General features: G+C 47.4%; 1 protein-coding gene across 1 annotated transcript in view; it reads left to right on the top strand.

Moving 5' to 3' along the window:
• The window catches only part of LOC124128448, a 102,494-nt gene that overhangs the window by 13,443 nt on the left and 66,765 nt on the right, over window positions 1–22,286 (top strand). The window contains exon 2 of the mRNA XM_048391362.1: window positions 15,713–15,848. Within this exon, the coding sequence (XP_048247319.1) occupies window positions 15,778–15,848 (71 nt within the window). The 5' untranslated portion in view covers window positions 15,713–15,777. The remainder of the gene's footprint in view (window positions 1–15,712; window positions 15,849–22,286) is intronic.

A 22,286-nucleotide genomic window follows, 5' to 3' on the forward strand; every position in this document is an offset into this window, starting at 1 on the left:
TTTGGTTTTGGTTTGGTTTGTTGTTTTACGCCGCACTCAGCAATATTCCAGCTATATGACGGCGGTCTGTAAATAATCGAGTCTGGACCAGACAATCCAGTGATTTACATCATGAACATCGATCCACGCAATTGGGATCGATGACATGCTTCAACCAAGTACATATGTTTCCGATACAACACTATAATGTAAACATAAACGTCAACAATGGAATACATTATGCACTTAATGTGAACGTTTGAAGTATTATAGCTAAAATGGATAGAATTATCCTAAAAATATAGCCGCACGTTATCAGAATGTCAATGTAACTAGCTATATAGACACGTGCACCAGTCCGCGTTCTCCTAACGACGGGCTGATGTCTTGTCGATTGCTATGTGACGTCACTGGCGTCCCGTTTCTTCATTGTGACATCATCCTATATTATGTTCTATGACGTTACTATTTGTAACTCAGTGACCTCCGCTGAAGTTTTTTTCTCTATATTGTTTTAAGAATTGAATGTCAGTTTGGGTGAGTTCATTGAAGTGTGAACGATTTAAAAGCGCTGGTTATAAACTGTGTGAACCCCCGAGCTTGTAGTATATTGGTCTAGCCGAATCATATCGTGACAATGTATATCCCTCCTTTTCAACCCCCACTTTGAGGTCGAATAAAATTCAAAATACATCACGCACACAGATACACTTCACAGTTTTGAATAATGTGGGAAATTCCCTGTTCTGTCATATCATCCACTGGCATGAATTTCAAAAATAGCATATTAGTGATCATGGGTATCTTTCATGTATGAAATCACCAAAGGTCATTCCAAAACGTCGCCGATAACCCTTGAATCGTTTAGAATGTTTTGGAAAATAGGCAAGTACGAACGCCGAAGTGAACTTTCCGCCATATTGGATAGTGTTTACAAAATCACGTTTCCGCACTCCGGTTATGTGACGCCTGTAACGTCACGTTTATGTCAAACTCAGTTGTGATATTATATACATACATTCTTGAACTCCTCATACATTTTAGAATCAAATGACAATGGTCTTTGTCACCAATACAAAGTGTCTAGATGAAATCAAGTAAAATAAATTAGGTGTGAAAACCAACGCTGTGCTCGGAAAACTGCACTTGTTGGAAATGTAAACAGAGCAAATTCAGATTTTACACAATGCAGCATTTTCTCCTATTTTTTTAGCTATCCATTTGACTAATCGTTTCATACAGTGGCTCAACATTTTTAGAATATGCATGGTAATAGGATCCGTTAGCCGCCTCTTACGACAAGCATGGGTTGCTGAAGACCTATTCTACCCTGGAAATTCACGGGGAGACAAGCATGGGTTGCTGAAGACCTATTCTACCACGGATATTCACGGGGAGACAAGCATGGGTTGCTGAAGATCTATTCTACCCCGGATATTCACGGGGAGACAAGCATGGGTTGCTGAAGACCTATTCTACCCTGGATATTCACGGGGAGACAAGCATGGGTTGCTGAAGACCTATTCTACCCCGGATATTCACGGGGAGACAAGCATGGGTTGCTGAAGACCTATTCTACCCCGGATATTCACGGGGAGACAAGCATGGGTTGCTGAAGACCTATTCTACCCCGGATATTCACGGGGAGACAAGCATGGGTTGCTGAAGACCTATTCTACCCTGGATATTCACGGGGAGACAAGCATGGGTTGCTGAAGACCTATTCTACCACGGATATTCACGGGGAGACAAGCATGGGTTGCTGAAGACCTATTCTACCCTGGATATTCACGGGGAGACAAGCATGGGTTGCTGAAGACCTATTCTACCCTGGATATTCACGGGGAGACAAGCATGGGTTGCTGAAGACCTATTCTACCCCGGATATTCACGGGGAGACAAGCATGGGTTGCTGAAGACCTATTCTACCCCGGATCTTCACGGGGAGACAAGCATGGGTTGCTGAAGACCTATTTTACCCCGGATATTCACGGGGAGACAAGCATGGGTTGCTGAAGACCTATTCTACCCTGGATCTTCACGGGGAGACAAGCATGGGTTGCTGAAGACCTATTCTACCCTGGATATTCACGGGGAGACAAGCATGGGTTGCTGAAGACCTATTCTACCCTGGATATTCACGGGGAGACAAGCATGGGTTTCTGAAGACCTATTCTACCCTGGATCTTCACGGCAAGCATGGGTTGCTGAAGACCTATTCTACCCCGGATATTCACGGGGAGACAAGCATGGGTTGCTGAAGACCTATTCTACCCCGGATATTCACGGGGAGACAAGCATGGGTTGCTGAAGACCTATTCTACTCCGGATCTTCACGGGGAGACACGCATGTGTTGCTGAAGACCTATTCTACCCCGGATATTCACGGGGAGACAAGCATGGGTTGCTGAAGACCTATTCTACCCTGGATATTCACGGGGAGACAAGCATGGGTTGCTGAAGACCTATTCTACCCCGGATATTCACGGGGAGACAAGCATGGGTTGCTGAAGACCTATTCTACCCGGGATATTCACGGGGAGACAAGCATGGGTTGCTGAAGACCTATTCTACCCCGGATCTTCACGGGGAGACAAGCATGGGTTGCTGAAGACCTATTCTACCCTGGATATTCACGGGGAGACAAGCATGGGTTGCTGAAGACCTATTCTACCCTGGATATTCACGGGGAGACAAGCATGGGTTTCTGAAGACCTATTCTACCCTGGATCTTCACGGCAAGCATGGGTTGCTGAAGACCTATTCTACCCCGGATATTCACGGGGAGACAAGCATGGGTTGCTGAAGACCTATTCTACCCCGGATATTCACGGGGAGACAAGCATGGGTTGCTGAAGACCTATTCTACTCCGGATCTTCACGGGGAGACACGCATGTGTTGCTGAAGACCTATTCTACCCCGGATATTCACGGGGAGACAAGCATGGGTTGCTGAAGACCTATTCTACCCTGGATATTCACGGGGAGACAAGCATGGGTTGCTGAAGACCTATTCTACCCCGGATATTCACGGGGAGACAAGCATGGGTTGCTGAAGACCTATTCTACCCGGGATATTCACGGGGAGACAAGCATGGGTTGCTGAAGACCTATTCTACCCTGGATATTCACGGGGAGACAAGCATGGGTTGCTGAAGATCTATTCTACCCGGGATCTTCCCGGGGAGACAAGCATGGGTTGCTGAAGACCTATTCTACCCGGGATATTCACGGGGAGACAAGCATGGGTTGCTGAAGACCTATTCTACCCCGGATATTCACGGGTCCACCAGCCAGGAACAGGAGACTTGATGAGCTGAGATAGTGATGAGGAGGGTGGAGATGGTGGACCGTAGGCCCAGGCTAGTTATCACAACAGAATGGAGATATGACTCACTGGATAATCGAGGATGGGTTGGAAAGAGTTTTTGTGTATGTTATTTTTAACGCCGATTCAGCCGTTAATCTGCCATCCTTTACCTCATTACTTGGCGTTGTTTCTATGACAATCGGCTTATTACCATGCGGACAACTAGATGTTTTGTAGGACACCCCTGCACTAATCATGCCTATCATTCGCCATCGTATGCTAATCTCCTATGGGCCATGTTGGACAATAATTTAAACTTCAGTTCAAACTAATTTCAAACTGTGCTCGGATTTTGTGTCGACTGATATTACTTGTTCACAAGTCGCGAGAATCTTATTGCACGCGCCTCACGCGTAAAATAAACTGGCAAATATTCACATCTCCGCAATGCATAGCTGATTTGACCACGGACGTATGTACAACGTCTTTGATTTGACCAATTACATTCGCGTCAACACCAAATTTGATAACCTTTAGATATTTACTCTTTGCTGTGCACCCACCTTGTTAACACCGATTAAACAAGACCTCTTCGACAACAATGCTAACGACGTCCCAGCAGGGATTAGTGAAAATGCAGTTGGTCACCGTCCTGCGAATGAACCGCCTGGCGGTGATTAAGTGTTGTTTTTATTTTCTAGTTGTGTATGTAAATCCTGCGTATATCAATGTCTACGTTCTGCAGTTTCGCACACTGCATCTAGATAACAAAATATGACCCATAAACACATCGATAATCATGTACAGCTCAACTTACGCCCGGAACAAAACACGAGGACAAGAGGATCGCGTCGTCTGGCGGGTTGGCGTGTACAGTAACCAGGAAGGCGTGGACCGTTGCTCGTGACACAACGCAGCTGGAGCACTGCTGACTGGGACATCCACTCACTGCTCACTCCCCGGTCTACTCGTCCATGTCCCTCCTCATCAAGCACTTCAACCTCTGCTTAGAATAGTTGGCACTTGACAGCAAATTAATTTTATGCGAACTTCATGATCACATCATTTTTTAAGCAGGTTTTTGTACAGTGAGTGAGTTTGGTTAAACACCGCTTTGAACAATATTCCAGTTATATCGCGGCGTGTCTGCTTATCGTGGGAGGAAAGCCCGAAGTGATGCAGGTCTGAGACGTTTACCACTTTGGTAAAACCCACGAGCACGGGTATGGTGCTGAAAAACCTAGAAAAAAGGGGCGAACAGGGATTCGAACCCACAATCATAGGATTCTGGTGTAGCAAGGGACGCAATTCTGCACAGAGAAATACGATGCATCAGACGACTGGGACACCCGTGCCCCCACTTACTTCAGACGACGATGGACACCAGTGCCCCCACTTACTTAAGACGACTGGGACACCCGAAGCCCTACTTACTTCAGACGACTGGAACACCCGTGCCCCCCACTTACTTCAGAAGACTGGGACACCCGAGGCCCTACTTACTTCAGAAGACTGGGACACCCGAGGCCCTACTTACTTCAGACGACTAGGAAACCCGTGCCCCCACTTACTTCAGACGACTGGAACACCCGTGCCCCCCACTTACTTCAGAAGACTGGGACACCCGAGGCCCTACTTACTTCAGACGACTAGGAAACTTGTGCCCCCACTTACCTCAGACGACTGGGACACCCGAAGCCCTACTTACTTCAGACGACTGGGACACCCGTGCCCCAACTTACCTCAGACGACTAGGAAACCCGTGCCCCCACTTACTTCAGACGACTGGGACACCCGTGCCCCCACTTACTTCAGACGACTAGGAAACCCGTGCCCCCCACTTACCTCAGAAGACTGGGACACCCGAGGCCCTACTTACTTCAGAAGACTGGGACACCCGAGGCCCTACTTACTTCAGACGACTAGGAAACCCGTGCCCCCACTTACTTCAGACGACTGGAACACCCGTGCCCCCCACTTACTTCAGAAGACTGGGACACCCGAGGCCCTACTTACTTCAGACGACTAGGAAACTTGTGCCCCCACTTACCTCAGACGACTGGGACACCCGAAGCCCTACTTACTTCAGACGACTGGAACACCCGTGCCCCCCACTTACTTCAGACGACTGGGACACCCGTGCCCCCACTTACCTCAGACGACTAGGAAACCCGTGCCCCAACTTACTTCAGACGACTGGGACACCCGTGCCCCCACTTACTTCAGACGACTAGGAAACCCGTGCCCCCCACTTACCTCAGACGACTGGGACACCCGAGGCCCTACTTACTTCAGACGACTGGGACACCCGTGCCCCCACTTACTTCAGACGACTAAGAAACCCGTGCCTCCACTTACCTCAGACGACTGGGACACCCGAGGCCCTACTTACTTCAGACGACTAGGAAACCCGTGCCCCCACTTACCTCAGACGACTGGGACACCCGAGGCCCTACTTACTTCAGACGACTGGGACACCCGTGCCCCCACTTACTTCAGACGGCTGGGACACCCGTGCCCCCCACTTACTTTAGACGACTGGGACACCCGTGCCCGCACTTACCTCAGAAGACTGGGACACCCGAGGCCCTACTTACTTCAGACGACTGGAACACCCGTGCCCCCACTTACTTCAGATGACTAGGAAACCCGTGCCCCACACTTACCTCAGAAGACTGGGACACCCGAGGCCCTACTTACTTCAGAAGACTGGGACACCCGAGGCCCTACTTACTTCAGACGACTAGGAAACCCGTGCCCCCACTTTACTTCAGACGACTGGAACATCCGTGCCCCCCACTTACTTCAGAAGACTGGGACACCCGAGGCCCTACTTACTTCAGACGACTAGGAAACTTGTGCCCCCACTTACCTCAGACGACTGGGACACCCGAAGCCCTACTTACTTCAGACGACTGGAACACCCGTGCCCCCCACTTACTTCAGACGACTGGGACACCCGTGCCCCAACTTACCTCAGACGACTAGGAAACCCGTGCCCCAACTTACTTCAGACGACTGGGACACCCGTGCCCCCACTTACTTCAGACGACTAGGAAACCCGTGCCCCCCACTTACCTCAGACGACTGGGACACCCGAGGCCCTACTTACTTCAGACGACTGGGACACCCGTGCCCCCACTTACTTCAGACGACTAAGAAACCCGTGCCTCCACTTACCTCAGACGACTGGGACACCCGAGGCCCTACTTACTTCAGACGACTAGGAAACCCGTGCCCCCACTTACCTCAGACGACTGGGATACCCGAGGCCCTACTTACTTCAGACGACTGGGACACCCGTGCCCCCACTTACTTCAGACGACTGGGTCACCCGTGCCCCCCACTTACTTTAGACGACTGGGACACCCGTGCCCGCACTTACTTTAGACGACTGGGACACCCGAGGCCCTACTTACTTCAGACGACTGGAACACCCGTGCCCCCCACTTACTTCAGACGACTGGGACACCCGTGCCCCCCACTTACTTTAGACGACTGGGACACCCGTGCCCCTACTTACTTCAGATGACTGGGACACCCGAGGCCCTTCTTACTTTAGACGACTCGGACACCCGTGCCCCCACTTACTTTAGACGACTGGGACACCCGTGCCCCCACTTACTTTAGACGACAAGGACACCCGTGCCCCTACTTACTTCAGATGACTGGGACACCCGAGGCCCTACTTACTTTAGACGACTCGGACACCCGTGCCCCCACTTACTTTAGACGACTGGGACACCCGTGCCCCCGTCTTACTTTAGACGACTGGGACACCCGTGCCCCCACTTACTTTAGACGACTGGGACACCCGTGCCCCCCACTTACTTCAGACGACTGGGACACCCGTGCCCCCCACTTACTTCAGACGACTGGAACACCCGTGACCCCCACTTACTTCAGACGACTGGGACACCCGTGCCCCAACTTACTTCAGACGACTGGGACACCCGTGCCCCCACTAACTTCAGACGACTGGGACACCAGTGCCCCCACTTACTTCAGACGACTGGGACACCCGTGCCCCCCACTTACTTTAGACGACTGGGACACCCGTGCCCCTACTTACTTCAGATGACTGGGACACCCGAGGCCCTACTTACTTTAGACGACTCGGACACCCGTGCCCCCACTTACTTTAGACGACTAGGACACCCGTGCCCCCACTTACTTTAGACGACTGGGACACCCGTGCCCCTACTTACTTCAGATGACTGGGACACCCGAGGCCCTACTTACTTTAGACGACTCGGACACCCGTGCCCCCACTTACTTTAGACGACTGGGACACCCGTGCCCCCCACTTACTTTAGACGACTGGGACACCCGTGCCCCCACTTACTTTAGACGACTGGGACACCCGTGCCCCCCACTTGCTTCAGACGACTGGGACACCCGTGCCCCCCACTTACTTCAGACGACTGGAACACCCGTGACCCCTACTTACTTCAGACGACTGGGACACCCGTGCCCCAACTTACTTCAGACGACTGGGACACCCGTGCCCCCACTTACTTCAGACGACTGGGACACCCGTGCCCCCACTTACTTCAGACGACTGGGACACCCGTGCCCCCACTTACTTCAGACGACTGGGACACCCGTGCCCCCCACTTACTTTAGACGACTGGGACACCCGTGCCCCTACTTACTTCAGATGACTGGGACACCCGAGGCCCTACTTACTTTAGACGACTCGGACACCCGTGCCCCCACTTACTTTAGACGACAAGGAAACCCGTGCCCCCCACTTACTTCAGACGACTGGGACACCCGTGCCCCTACTTACTTCAGATGACTGGGACACCCGAGGCCCTACTTACTTTAGACGACTCGGACACCCGTGCCCCCACTTACTTTAGACGACTAGGAAACCCGTGCCCCCCACTTACTTTAGACGACTGGGACACCCGTGCCCCTACTTACTTCAGATGACTGGGACACCCGAGGCCCTACTTACTTTAGACGACTCGGACACCCGTGCCCCCCACTTACTTTAGACGACTGGGACACCCGTGCCCCCACTTACTTTAGACGACTGGGACACCCGTGCCCCCCACTTACTTCAGACGACTGGGACACCCGTGCCCCCCACTTACTTCAGACGACTGTAACACCCGTGACCCCCACTTACTTCAGACGACTGGGACACCCGTGCCCCAACTTACTTCAGACGACTGGGACACCCGTGCCCCCACTTACTTCAGTCGACTGGGACACCCGTGCCCCCACTAACTTCAGACGACTGGGACACCCGTGCCCCCACTTACTTCAGACGACTGGGACACCCGTGCCCCCCACTTACTTTAGACGACTGGGACACCCGTGCCCCTACTTACTTCAGATGACTGGGACACCCGAGGCCCTACTTACTTTAGACGACTCGGACACCCGTGCCCCCACTTACTTTAGACGACAAGGAAACCCGTGCCCCCCACTTACTTCAGACGACTGGGACACCCGTGCCCCCCACTTACCTCAGACGACTCGGACACCCGTGCCCCCACTTACTTCAGACGACTGGGACACCCGAGGCCCTACTTACTTCAGACGACTGGAACACCCGTGACCCCCACTTACTTCAGACGACTGGGACACCCGTGCCCCAACTTACTTCAGACGACTGGGACACCCGTGCCCCCACTTACTTCAGACGACTGGGACACCCGTGCCCCCACTTACTTTAGACGACTCGGACACCCGTGCCCCTACTTACTTCAGACGACTGGAACACCCATGACCCTACTTACTTCAGACGACTGGAACACCCGTGACCCCCACTTACTTCAGACGACTGGGACACCCGTGCCCCAACTTACTTCAGACGACTGGGACACCCGTGCCCCCCACTTACCTCAGACGACTCGGACACCCGTGCCCCCACTTACTTCAGACGACTGGGACACCCGAGGCCCTACTTACTTCAGACGACTGGAACACCCGTGACCCCCACTTACTTCAGACGACTGGGACACCCGTGCCCCAACTTACTTCAGACGACTGGGACACCCGTGCCCCCACTTACTTCAGACGACTGGGTTGGTTGGTTGGTTTGTTGTTTAACGCCGCACTCAGCAATATTCCAGCTATATGACGGCGGTCTGTAAATACGGGTCTGGACAAGACAATCCAGTGATTGATATCATGAGCATCGATCCTCGCAATGTGGGATCGATGACATTCATCAACCAAGTCAGCCAGCCTGACCACCCGATCCCATTAGTCGCCTTTTACGATAAGAATAGTCGCGTTTTACGGCAAGCATGGGTTGCTAAAGATCCAGACGACTTGGACACCCGTGCCCCAATTAACCTCAGACGGCTGGGACACCCGTGCCCCTACTTACTTCAGACGACGATGGACACCAGTGCCCCCACTTACTTCAGACGGCTGGGACACCCGTGGCCCCACTTACTTCAGACGACTGAAACACCCGTGCCCCCACTTACTTCAGACGGCTGGGACACCCGTGGCCCCACTTACTTCAGACGACTGAAACACCCGTGCCCCCCACTTACTTCAGACGACGATGGACACCCGTGCCCCCACTTACTTCAGACGGCTGGGACACCCGTGGCCCCACTTACTTCAGACGACTGAAACACCCGTGCCCCTACTTACTTCAGACGGCTGGGACACCCGTGTCCCCACTTACTTCAGACGGCTGGGACACCCGTGCCCCCACTTACTTCAGACGGCTGAAACACCCGTGCCCCTACTTACTTCAGACGGCTGGGACACCCGTGCCCCCACTTACTTCAGACGACTGAAACACCCGTGCCCCTTCTTACTTCAGACGGCTGGGACACCCTTGCCCCCACTTACCTCAGACGACTAGGAAACCCGTGCCCCCACTTACTTCAGACGGCTGGGACACCCGTGCCCCCACTTACTTGAGATGACTGGGTTGGTTGGTTGGTTGGTTTGTTGTTTAACGCCGCACTCAGCAATTATATCCCAGCTATATGACGGCGGTCTGTAAATAATCGGGTCTGGACAAGACCATCCAGTGATTGATATCATGAGCATCGATCCTCGCAATGTGGGATCGATGACATTCATCAACCAAGTCAGCCAGCCTGACCACCCGATCCCATTAGTCGCCTTTTACGACAAGCATGGGTTGCTAAAGATCCAGACGACTGGGACACCCGTGCCCCCTAGTTTATGTACAGAATTTTGGACTCTTAATATATGTTTGAGTGATTGACCATGTTGGCGTGATGGACCATGTCAGTGTGTTGGACCATGTCGACGTGGTGTGACGGATCATGTCAGCATGATTGACCATGTTGGCTTGATGGACCATGTTGGTGTGCTGGACCATGTCGGCGTGATGGACCAAGTCAGCTTGATGGACCATGTCGGTGTGATAGACCAAGTCGGTGTGATGGACCATATAGGTGTGATGGACCATGTTGGCGTGATGGACCATGTTGGCGTGATGGACCATATCGGTGTGATGGACCATGTTGGTGTGCTGGACCACGTTGGCGTGATGGACCATGTTGGCGTGATGGACCATATCCGTGTGATGGACCAAGTCGGTGTGATGGACCATATCGGTGTGATGGACCATGTTGGCGTGATGGACCATGTTGGTGTGATGGACCATGTTGGTGTGATGGACCAAGTCGGTGTGATGGACCATATCGGTGTGATGGACCATGTTGGCGTGATAAGGGCCATATCGGTGTGATGGACCATGTTGGTGTGCTGGACGATGTCAGTGTGATGGACCATGTTGGAGTGATGAACCATATCGGTGTGATGGACCAAGTCAGTGTGATGGACCATATCGGTGTGATGGACCATGTTGGCGTGATGGACCATATCTGTGTGGTGGACCAAGTCAGTGTGATGGACCATGTTGGTGTGATGGACCAAGTCGGTGTGATGGACAATATCCATGTGATGGACCATGTCAGCTTGATGAACCATGTCAGTGTGATGGACCATGCCAGCTTGATGGACCATCCGGGCGTGGTGTGATGAACTATGTCCGCGTGGTGTGACGGACTATGTTGGTGTGATGGACCATGTTGGAGAGACGGACTATGTCGGTGTGTTGAACCATGTTGGCGTAGGTGATGGATCATGTCAGCGTGATGGACCATGTCGGCGTAATAGAACAAGTCAGCTTGATGGACCATGTTGGTGTGCTGGACAATGTCATCGTGATGGACCAAGTCAGCTTTGTGGACCATGTTGTGCGATAGACCATGGCAGTGCGATAGACTATGTCGTGTGATGGACCATGTCGGTGTGATGGACCCTGTCGGTGTGATGGACCCTGTCGGTGTGATGGACCATGTCGTGTGATAGACCATGTCGGTTTGATGGACCATGTCTTGTGATAGACCATGTCAGTGTGATGGACAATGTCGTGTGATAGACCATGTCGTGTGATAGACCATGTCGGCTTGGTGGACCATGTCGTGTGATGGACCATGTCAGTGTGATGGACCATGTCTGTGTGGTGGACCATTTTGGTGTGGTTGACCATGTCGGTGTGATGGACCATGTCGTGTGATGGACCATGTCAGTGTGGTGGACCATGTCAGTGTGATAGACCATTTCTGTTTGATGGACCATGTCGTGTGATGGACCATGTCAGTGTGGTGGACCATGTATGTGTGATAGACCATGTCGGCTTGATGGACCATGTCGTGTGATAGACCATGTCAGATTGATGGACCATGTCGGCTTGGTGGACCATGTCGTGTGATAGACCATGTCGGCTTTGTGGACCATGTCGTGTGATAGACCATGTCGGCTTGGTGGACCATGTCGGTGTGGTGGACCATGTCGGTGTGATGGACCAAGTCGTGTGATGGACCATGTCGGTGTGGTGGACCATGTCGTGTGATGGACCATGTCGTGTGATGGACCATGTCGTGTGATAGACCATGTCGGCTTGGTGGACCATGTCGTGTGATGGACCATGTCGATGTGATGGACCATGTCGGTGTGGTGGACCATGTCGGTGTGATAGACCATGTCGGTGTGGTTGACCATGTCGGTGTGGTTGACCATGTCGTGTGATGGACCAACTCGGTGTGATGGTGTGATACACCTTGGTACCTTGTGGGCAATCACCTCAGGGGCTTCATTGGCTGTCCAGAGTTACATCCCTTAGGCCTGCCAGAAACCTTTGATCGTGGGTTCGAATCCCCACAAGATCGATCTAATTATGTTTCTAGGTTTGGTTTCAGTCGCTGGTCGGCTGTAAACTGCTGACTCGTTACACGACAATCGTTGACTACACAGTTACTTGGACAGGGATTGGTAACTGCGGGATGTTCAAGCTTGACTTACACTTGTGTAGACTACGTTTTTTTCGAAAACAGGTCACCAACATGACCACACCCAGATAGTGAAATATCTTGTGACAATTTCCGCCCCATCTTTCCGGAGGGGAAACGCGAGATACACTAGATCCTTCTTGTCCTTTGGCTTTGTTCAACTTGGTGAGGAAGTAAAATATACAACATGTTTGAAAGCCAACCAATTAGTGAATTTTCACAAACATTTCCACAATTACATTTGTGAACAAAGCATGTTTATTAATATTTTTAAGTTTGTACTGTCAAAGTTCATTGGAAGTCTACTTACTGAAACTACCTATGTCTCATGATTATAGTGAAAGTAGTGACCTTACTCCCGCACTGTCAGGAGACCCATTATCTCCCTGGTCTGATACACGTAGACCTACGCAAGGTGTTTCTAGCATTATAACGTCATCGCATTCCAACTGCGTAGATTGATGCTCATGAAGTCAATCACTGGATTGTCTGGTTCAGACTTGATTAAGCGATATGATAGACACTTAATGACTTTGAAGACTGGTGTTTCCTCTATTAGCATGACGTAATTGTACCCAGATCACAACAAATTACTCACTCCCATGTTTACATAACTGTCAGTAACACACTCAAGTGTATACATAACTGTCAGTACCACACTCCAGTGAATACAGAACTGTCAGTAACACGCTCAGGTGAATACAGAACTGTCAGTACCACACTCCAGTGTATACATAACTGTCAGTACCACACTCCAGTGAATACAGAACTGTCAGTAACACGCTCCAGTGTATACATAACTGTCAGTACCACACTCCAGTGTATACATAACTGTCAGTACCACATTCAAGTGTATACATAACTGTCAGTACCACACTCCAGTAAATACATAACTGTCAGTACCACACTCCAGTAAATACATAACTGTCAGTAACACACTCCAGTGTATACATATCTGTCAGTACCACACTCCAGTGTATACATAATTGTCAGTACCACACTCCAGTGTATACATAACTGTCAGTACCACACTCCAGTGTATTCATAACTGTCAGTAACACACTCCAGTGTCTACATATATGTCAGTACCACGCTCCAGTGTATACATAACTGTCAGTAACACACTCCAGTGTATACATAACTGTCAGTACCTCGCTCCAGTGTATACATAACTGTCAGTACCACGCTCCAGTGTATACATAACTGTCAGTACCACACTCCAGTGAATACATATCTGTCAGTAACACTCTCCAGTGTATACATAACTGAGAGTAACACATTCCAGTGTATACATAACTATCAGTAACACACTCCAGTGTATACATAACTGTCAGTACCACACTCCAGTGTATACATAACTGTCAGTACCACACTCCAGTGGATACAGAACTGTCAGTAACACGCTCCAGTCTATGCATAACTGTCAGTACCACACTCCAGTGTATACATCACTGTCAGTACCACACTCCAGTGTATACATAACCGTCAGTACCACACTCCAGTGTATACATATCTGTCAGTACCACACTCCAGTGTATACATATTTTTTAGTTCCACACTCCAGTGTATACATAACTGAGAGTAACACATTCAGTGTATACATAACTGTCAGTAACACACTCCAGTGTATACATAACTGTCAGTAACACACTCCAGTGTATACATAACTGTCAGTACCACACTCCAGTGTATACATAACTGTCAGTACCACACTCCAGTGTATACATAACTGTCAGTACCACACTCCGGTGTATTCATAACTGTCAGTAACACACTCCAGTGTATACATATATGTCAGTACCACGCTCCAGTGTATACATAACTGTCAGTAACACACTCCAGTGTATACATAACTGTCAGTACCTCGCTCCAGTATAACATAACTGTCAGTACCACACTCCAGTGTATACATAACTGTCAGTACCACACTCCAGTGGATACAGAACTGTCAGTAACACGCTCCAGTCTATGCATAACTGTCAGTACCACACTCCAGTGTATACATCACTGTCAGTACCACACTCCAGTGTATACATAACCGTCAGTACCACACTCCAGTGTATACATATCTGTCAGTACCACACTCCAGTGTATACATATTTTTTAGTTCCACACTCCAGTGTATACATAACTGAGAGTAACACATTCAGTGTATACATAACTGTCAGTAACAGACTCCAGTGTATACATAACTGTCAGTAACACACTCCAGTGTATACATAACTGTCAGTACCACACTCCAGTGTATACATAACTGTCAGTACCACACTCCAGTGAATACATAACTGTCAGTACCACACTCCAGTGTATACATAACTGTCAGTACCACACTCCAGTGTATACATCACTGTCAGTACCACACTCCAGTGTATACATAACTGTCAGTACCACACTCCAGTGTATACATCACTGTCAGTACCACACTCCAGTGTATACATAACTGTCAGTAACACACTCCAGTGTATACATAACTGTCAGTAACACACTCCAGTGTATACATAACTGTGAGTATCACGCTCCAGTGTATACATAATTGTCAGTACCACGCTCCAGTGTATACATATCTGTCAGTACCACACTCCAGTGTATACATAACTGTCAGTACAACACTCCAGTGTGTTCATAACTGTCAGTTCCACACTGCAGTAAATACATAACTGTCAGTAACACACTCCAGTGTATACATAACTGTCAGTACCACACTCCAGTGTATACATAACTGTTTTTGTGGATGTGTGTTTTGAGTGTATTTTAGATAGATGTGAGACTATATGTATATAGACAGATGTGTGTTTTTATGGATGTGTGTTTTGAGTGTATTTACACAGATATGTGACTGTGTGTATTTAGACAGATGTGTGTCAGTGTATTTAGACAGATGTGTGTCTTTGTGTATTTAGGGATGTTTGGGTGGGTGTTTTAATACTGTCTTCGTTGATGCGTCATAAATATGCGAGAAGAGGTTGACTAAAGCTTTTATTTGAAATGTGCATACATTTTGTAACAACCATATCATAATGAATATACCCATCACAGAGCATAATTTTTAGTCATTAGCATGTGCGTTGTGACGAAGCCGCTGTTGAATAATACAAGTTCCTTCTTTGACTTGTAGGCGTGGGGCTATATAAGTTTGTATCAACGCGTTCATCTCTCAGTGTCTTCTCGGTCGTCGGCATCATGACCGACACACAACGCCGACTGGCAATTTGCTTCCTCGTCGTCACAGCCCTCGCTAGCACAACTTATGGGTAAGTTTAACATTTCTCATCCCGATCTTGATCCAGCTGTTCCCATGCAGAGCATACCACCATTACATTGTCATGAGTTGTCATGTGTCCTGAGTTGTTATGTGTCATTAGTTGTCATGTGTCCTGATTTGCCATGTGTCCTGAGTTGCCATGTGTCATGAGTTGCCATGTGTCATGAGTTGTCATGTGTCCTGAGTTGCCATGTGTCCTGAGTTGTTATGCGTCATTAGTTGTCATGTGTCCTGAGTTGCCATGTGTCCTGAGTTGCCATGTGTCATGAGTTGTCATGTGTCCTGAGTTGCCATGTGTCCTGAGTTGTTATGTGTCATGAGTTGTCATGTGTCCTGAGTTGCCATGTATCCTGAGTTGCCATGTGTCCTGAGTTGGCATGTACTTTCCATATCAACATGTGTCAATATATCTGGAGTGAATGTGGTTTTACTCCTCTTTTATCGATTACCCCCGGCCACGGAAGGGGACACCAGCATGCGGGGAATCGAGCACGCGCCTGGCGAAATAACGAAATAGCCACTAAGCTATCCCCTCGACAGTCTGGGTTACTTGTCCCGTTATGCGTGAGTCGTTAGAAGAACAGAGGAAACTTTGACACGTAGATTACATAAGGAGTGATCGAGTGAGTGAGTGGCTTTAACGCCGCTGTAAACAGTTTTCCACTTGTATCACGGCGTGTCAGCTTAATGTGGGAGGAAAACACGAAGTGATGCAGGTCTCAGACGTTGATCAAGTTGGTGAAACCCACGAGCACGGGTCTGGTGCCGGCAAACCTAGACACACGTTCAGACAGACACGGGATTCAAATCCACAATCATAGGTTTCGGTCGTGCCCAAGGGACGCAACTTTGCACAGCTTACTGCTACATGATCATGGTGTAGTATAGCACATAACAGGTATACGAATACATGGTCAGGGATGGAAAATAGCACATAGAAAGTATACGAATGCATGGTCAGGGATGTAATATAGCACATAACAAGTATACGAATGCATGGTCAGAGGTGTAATATACCACATAACAAGTATACGATTACATGGTTAGGGGTGTAATATAGCACATAACATGCAAACGATTACATGGTCAGGGTTGTAATATAGCACATAACAAGTATACGACTACATGGTCAGGGGTGTAATATAGCACATAACAAGTATACGACTACATGGTCGGGGATGTAATATAGGACATAGGAAGTATACGACTACATGGTCAGGGATGCAATATAGCACATAGCAAGTATACGACTACATGGTCAGGGGTGTAATATAGCACATAACAAGTATACGATTGCATGGTCAGAGGTGTAATATACCACATAACAAGTATACGATTACATGGTTAGGGGTGTAATATAGCACATAACATGCAAACGATTACATGGTCAGGGTTGTAATATAGCACATAACAAGTATACGACTACATGGTCAGGGGTGTAATATAGCACATAACAAGTATACGACTACATGGTCGGGGATGTAATATAGGACATAGGAAGTATACGACTACATGGTCAGGGATGCAATATAGCACATAGCAAGTATACGACTACATGGTCAGGGGTGTAATATAGCACATAACAAATATACGATTGCATGGTCGGGGTGTAATATAGCACATAGCAAGTATACGACTACATGGTCTGGGGTGTAATATAGCACATAGCAAGTATACGAATACATGGTTAGGGATGTAATATAGCACATAACAAGTATACGACTACATGGTCAGGGGTGTAATATAGCACATAGCAAGTATACAAATACATGGTAAGGGTGTAATATAGCACTTAGCAAATATACGAATACATGGTCAGGGGTGTAAAATAGCACAGTAAATATACGACTACATGGTCAGGGATGTAATATAGCACATATCAAATATACGACTACATGGTCAGTGATGTAATGTAGCAAATAATAAGTATAGGATTACATGGTAAGGTGTTTGATATAGCACATAACAAGTATATGACTACATGGTCAGGGGTGTAGTATAGCACGTAACAAGTATACGACTACATGGTCAGGGGTGTAACATAGCAAATAACAAGTATACGACTACATGGTCAGGGGTGTAACATAGCAAATAACAAGTATACGACTACATGGTCAGGGGTGTAATATAGCACATACAAAGTATACGATTACATAGTCAGGGGTGTAATATAGCACATAACAAGTATACGACTACATGGTCAGGGGTTTAATATAGCGCATAGAAAATATACGACTACATGGTCAGGGGTGTAATATAAGACATAGGAAGTATACGACTACATGGTCAGGGGTGTAATATAGCACATAACAAGTATACGACTACATGGTCAAAGGTGTAATATACCACATACAAAGTATACGATTACAACGTCAGGGGTGTAATATAGCACATAACAAGTATACGATTACATGGTCAGGGATGTAATATGGCACATAGCAAGTATACGACAACATGGTCAGGGGTGTAATATAGCACATAACAAGTATACGACTACATGGTCAGGAGTGTAATGTAGCACATAACAAGTATACGATTACATGGTCAGGGGTGTAATATAGCACATAACAAGTATACGACTACATGGTCAGGGGTTTAATATAGCCCTAGAAAATATACGACTACATGGTCAGGGGTGTAATATAGGACATAGGAAGTATACGACTACATGGTCAGAGGTGTAATATAGCACAGAACAAGTATACGATTACATAGTCAGGATGTAATATAGCACATAGCAAGTATACGACTACATGGTCAGGTTATAATATAGCACATAGCAAGTATACGATTACATGGTCAGGGGTGTAATATAGCACATAACAAGTATAGGATTACATGGTCAGGGATGTAATATAGCACATTACAAGTTTACGATTACATAGTCAGGATGTAATATAGCATATAGCAAGTATACGACTACATTGTCAGGATGTAATATAGCACATAGCAAGTATACGATTACATGGTCAGGGGTGTAATATAGCACATAACAAGTATAGGATTACATGGTCAGGCATGTAATATAGCACATAACAAGTATACGATTACATGGTCAGGGGTGTAATATAGCACATAACAAGTATAGGATTACATGGTAAGGGATGTAATATAGCACATAGCAAGTATACGATTGCATGGTCAGGGGTGTAATATAGCACATAACAAGTATACGATTACATGGTCAGGGGTGTAATATAGCACATAACACGTATACGATTGCATGGTCAGGAGTGTAATATAGCACATAGCAAATATACGATTACATGGTCGGGAGTGTAATATAGCACATAGCAAGTATACGACTACATGGTCAGGAGTGTAATGTAGCACATAACAAGTAAACGACTACATGGTCAGGGGTGTAATATAGCACATAACAAATATACGACTACATGGTCAGGGTGTAATATAGCACATAGCAAGTATACGACTACATGGTCAGGGGTGTAATATAGCACATAGCAAATATACGAATACATGGTCAGGAGTGTAATATAGCACACAGCAAGTATACGACTACATGTTCAGGGGTGTAATATAGCACATAACAAGTATAGGATTACATGGTCAGAGGTGTAATATAGCACATAACAAGTATACGATTACATGTCCGAGAGTCATTGCTGTATGGTAAACATATGACTCTACATGTATGGCAGTAATTGTTAAATAGTCAATACATGACTCCACATGTATCACGGGGCGGTCGGGTAGCCTAATGGTTAAAGCGTTCGCTCGTCACGCCGAAGACCCGGGTTCGTTTCCCGATATTGGTACAATGTGTGAAGCCCATTTCTGGTGTCCCTCGCCGTGATATTGCTGGAATATTGCTAAAAGCGGCGTAAAACCATACATTCACACACACACACACACACACACACACCACATGTATCACAGTTATTTCACCGAAATTCAGTTTGCTGAGATACACAAGGAAGTATCGTCTCCCAAAGTTGGTAATCGTGCACAAGTGCTGCTCATCCGCGCTGAACAGACAGGACATGCTGATGAGAGGGGGGCTGACACATATCTGACCTACAGGATACATGTGGAGTGGTGTTCGGGGATGTATATTGTAGATCTAACTGTAATGTTATATGAAACACGTTGACGTTAAGAAGCCATACGGCAACACCAGGAAGAGTCCCATTACACCACGGGTATCATAGTTACCATCGTGCCTTAGGGAAATAGACGGACTGTCTGTGATGAGGATAGTTATGCACACACATGGTGCCACTTTGCTCATCATCATCATCATCATCATCATTATCATCATCATTATTACTATTATTGATCGTTACATAACGTTTCCTTCATATCCCTGTTGCACCAAGGGGCACGAGTGTGTATGGTCAGTCTCTGCTGACCGGAAACCGTCTTAACGTCACGTGTTGTCCCATCAGTTAATTCTATTTCATCAGCATGTAACTTCGGATGATAGTTTAATATTGAATAATATTTTACAAACCCGTTAAAAACAAATCGAAGAACGTATTGATCTCCATACATTTCTACACCTTCCACTTATGTCTTTGTTACTACTGAACCACTCTCTAACGTTGTATGTGTGACTGAAGTAGTTAAGGTAGTCATGTGGAGAACAGTTCCATATTTGACGCATCTTTACAAATGTGATGTCCGATGCAATTCCGTATTTCGACTTGTACCATATGTTCCCGTATTGCGTTGGGGGATCAATTGACTTGCACTTGCATGTGTTTGTGACGGGTGCAACCGATGCGGCAGGATAGAGACACCTTGACGCCAACACCTTGTGGCATCACTATGTGAGAGTGATTCGGGAAAACATACTCGTGTCAGAGTCGGAATCCACAGTGGATACAGCTGGTAGCGGACATTTCTCCTGCTTATGGAAATGTGTACTTGAAGGTGGAGACATGCATCTACACTATCTGTGTACTTGAAGGTGGAGACATGCATCTACTCTATCTGTGTACTTGAAGGTGGAGGCATGCATCTACTCTATCTGTGTACTTGAAGGTGGAGACATGCATCTACTCTATCTGTGTACTTGAAGGTGGAGACATGCATCTACTCTATCTGTGTACTTGAAGGTGGAGACATACATCTACTCTATCTGTGTACTTGAAGGTGGAGGCATGCATCTACACCATCTGTGTACTTGAAGGTGGAGGCATGCATCTACACTATCTGTGTACTTGAAGGTGGAGACAAGCATCTACACTATCTGTGTACTTGAAGGTGGAGACATGCATCTACACTATCTGTGTACTTGAAGGTGGAGGCATGCATCTACTCTATCTGTGTACTTGAAGGTGGAGACATGCATCTACACTATCTGTGTACTTGAAGGTGGAGGCATGCATCTACTCTATCTGTGTACTTGAAGGTGGAGACATGCATCTACCCTATCTGTGTACTTGAAGGTGGAGACATGCACCTACTCTATCTGTGTACTTGAAGGTGGAGACATACATCTACTCTATCTGTGTACTTCAAGGTGGAGGCATGCATCTACTCTATCTGTGTACTTGAAGGTGGAGACATGCATCTACACTATCTGTGTACTTGAAGGTGGAGGCATGCATCTACTCTATCTGTGTACTTGAAGGTGGAGACATGCATCTACTCTTTCTGTGTACTTGAAAGTGGAGACATGCATCTACTCTATCTGTGTAGTTGAAAGTGGAGACATGCATCTACACTATCTGTGTACTTGAAGGTGGAGACATGCATCTACACTATCTGTGTACTTGAAGGTGGAGGCATGCATCTACTCTATCTGTGTACTTGAAGGTGGAGACATGCATCTGCTCTATCTGTGTACTTGAAGGTGGAGACATACATCTACTCTATCTTTGTACTTGAAAGTGGAGACATGCATCTACTCTATCTGTGTTGTTGAAGGTGGAGACATACATCTACTCTAAATGTGTACTTGAAAGTGGAGACATCCATCTACTCTATCTGTGTAGTTAAAGGTGGAGACATGCATCTACTCTATCTGTGTACTTGAAGGTGGAGACATACATCTACTCTATCTGTGTACTTGAAGGTGGAGACATACATCTGCTCTATCTGTGTACTTGAAGGTGGAGACATACATCTACTCTATCTGTGTACGTAAAGGTGGAGACATACATCTACCCTATCTGTGTACCTGAAGGTGGAGACATCCATCTACTCTATCTTTGTACTTCAAGGTGGAGACATGCATCTACTCTTTCTGTGTACTTGAAGGTGGAGACATGCATCTACTCTATCTGTGTACTTGAAGGTGGAGACATACATCTACTCTTTCTGTGTACTTGAAGGTGGAGACATACATCTACTTTGTGTACTTGAAGGTGGAGACATGCATCTACTCTATCTGTGTACTTGAAGATGGAGACATGCACCTGCTCTATCTGTGTACTTGAAGGTGGAGACATACATCTAA

This window comes from Haliotis rufescens, unplaced genomic scaffold (assembly GCF_023055435.1).
Source record: "Haliotis rufescens isolate VD_foot unplaced genomic scaffold, xgHalRufe1.0.p SCAF_10, whole genome shotgun sequence".
NCBI lineage: Eukaryota > Metazoa > Mollusca > Gastropoda > Lepetellida > Haliotidae > Haliotis > Haliotis rufescens.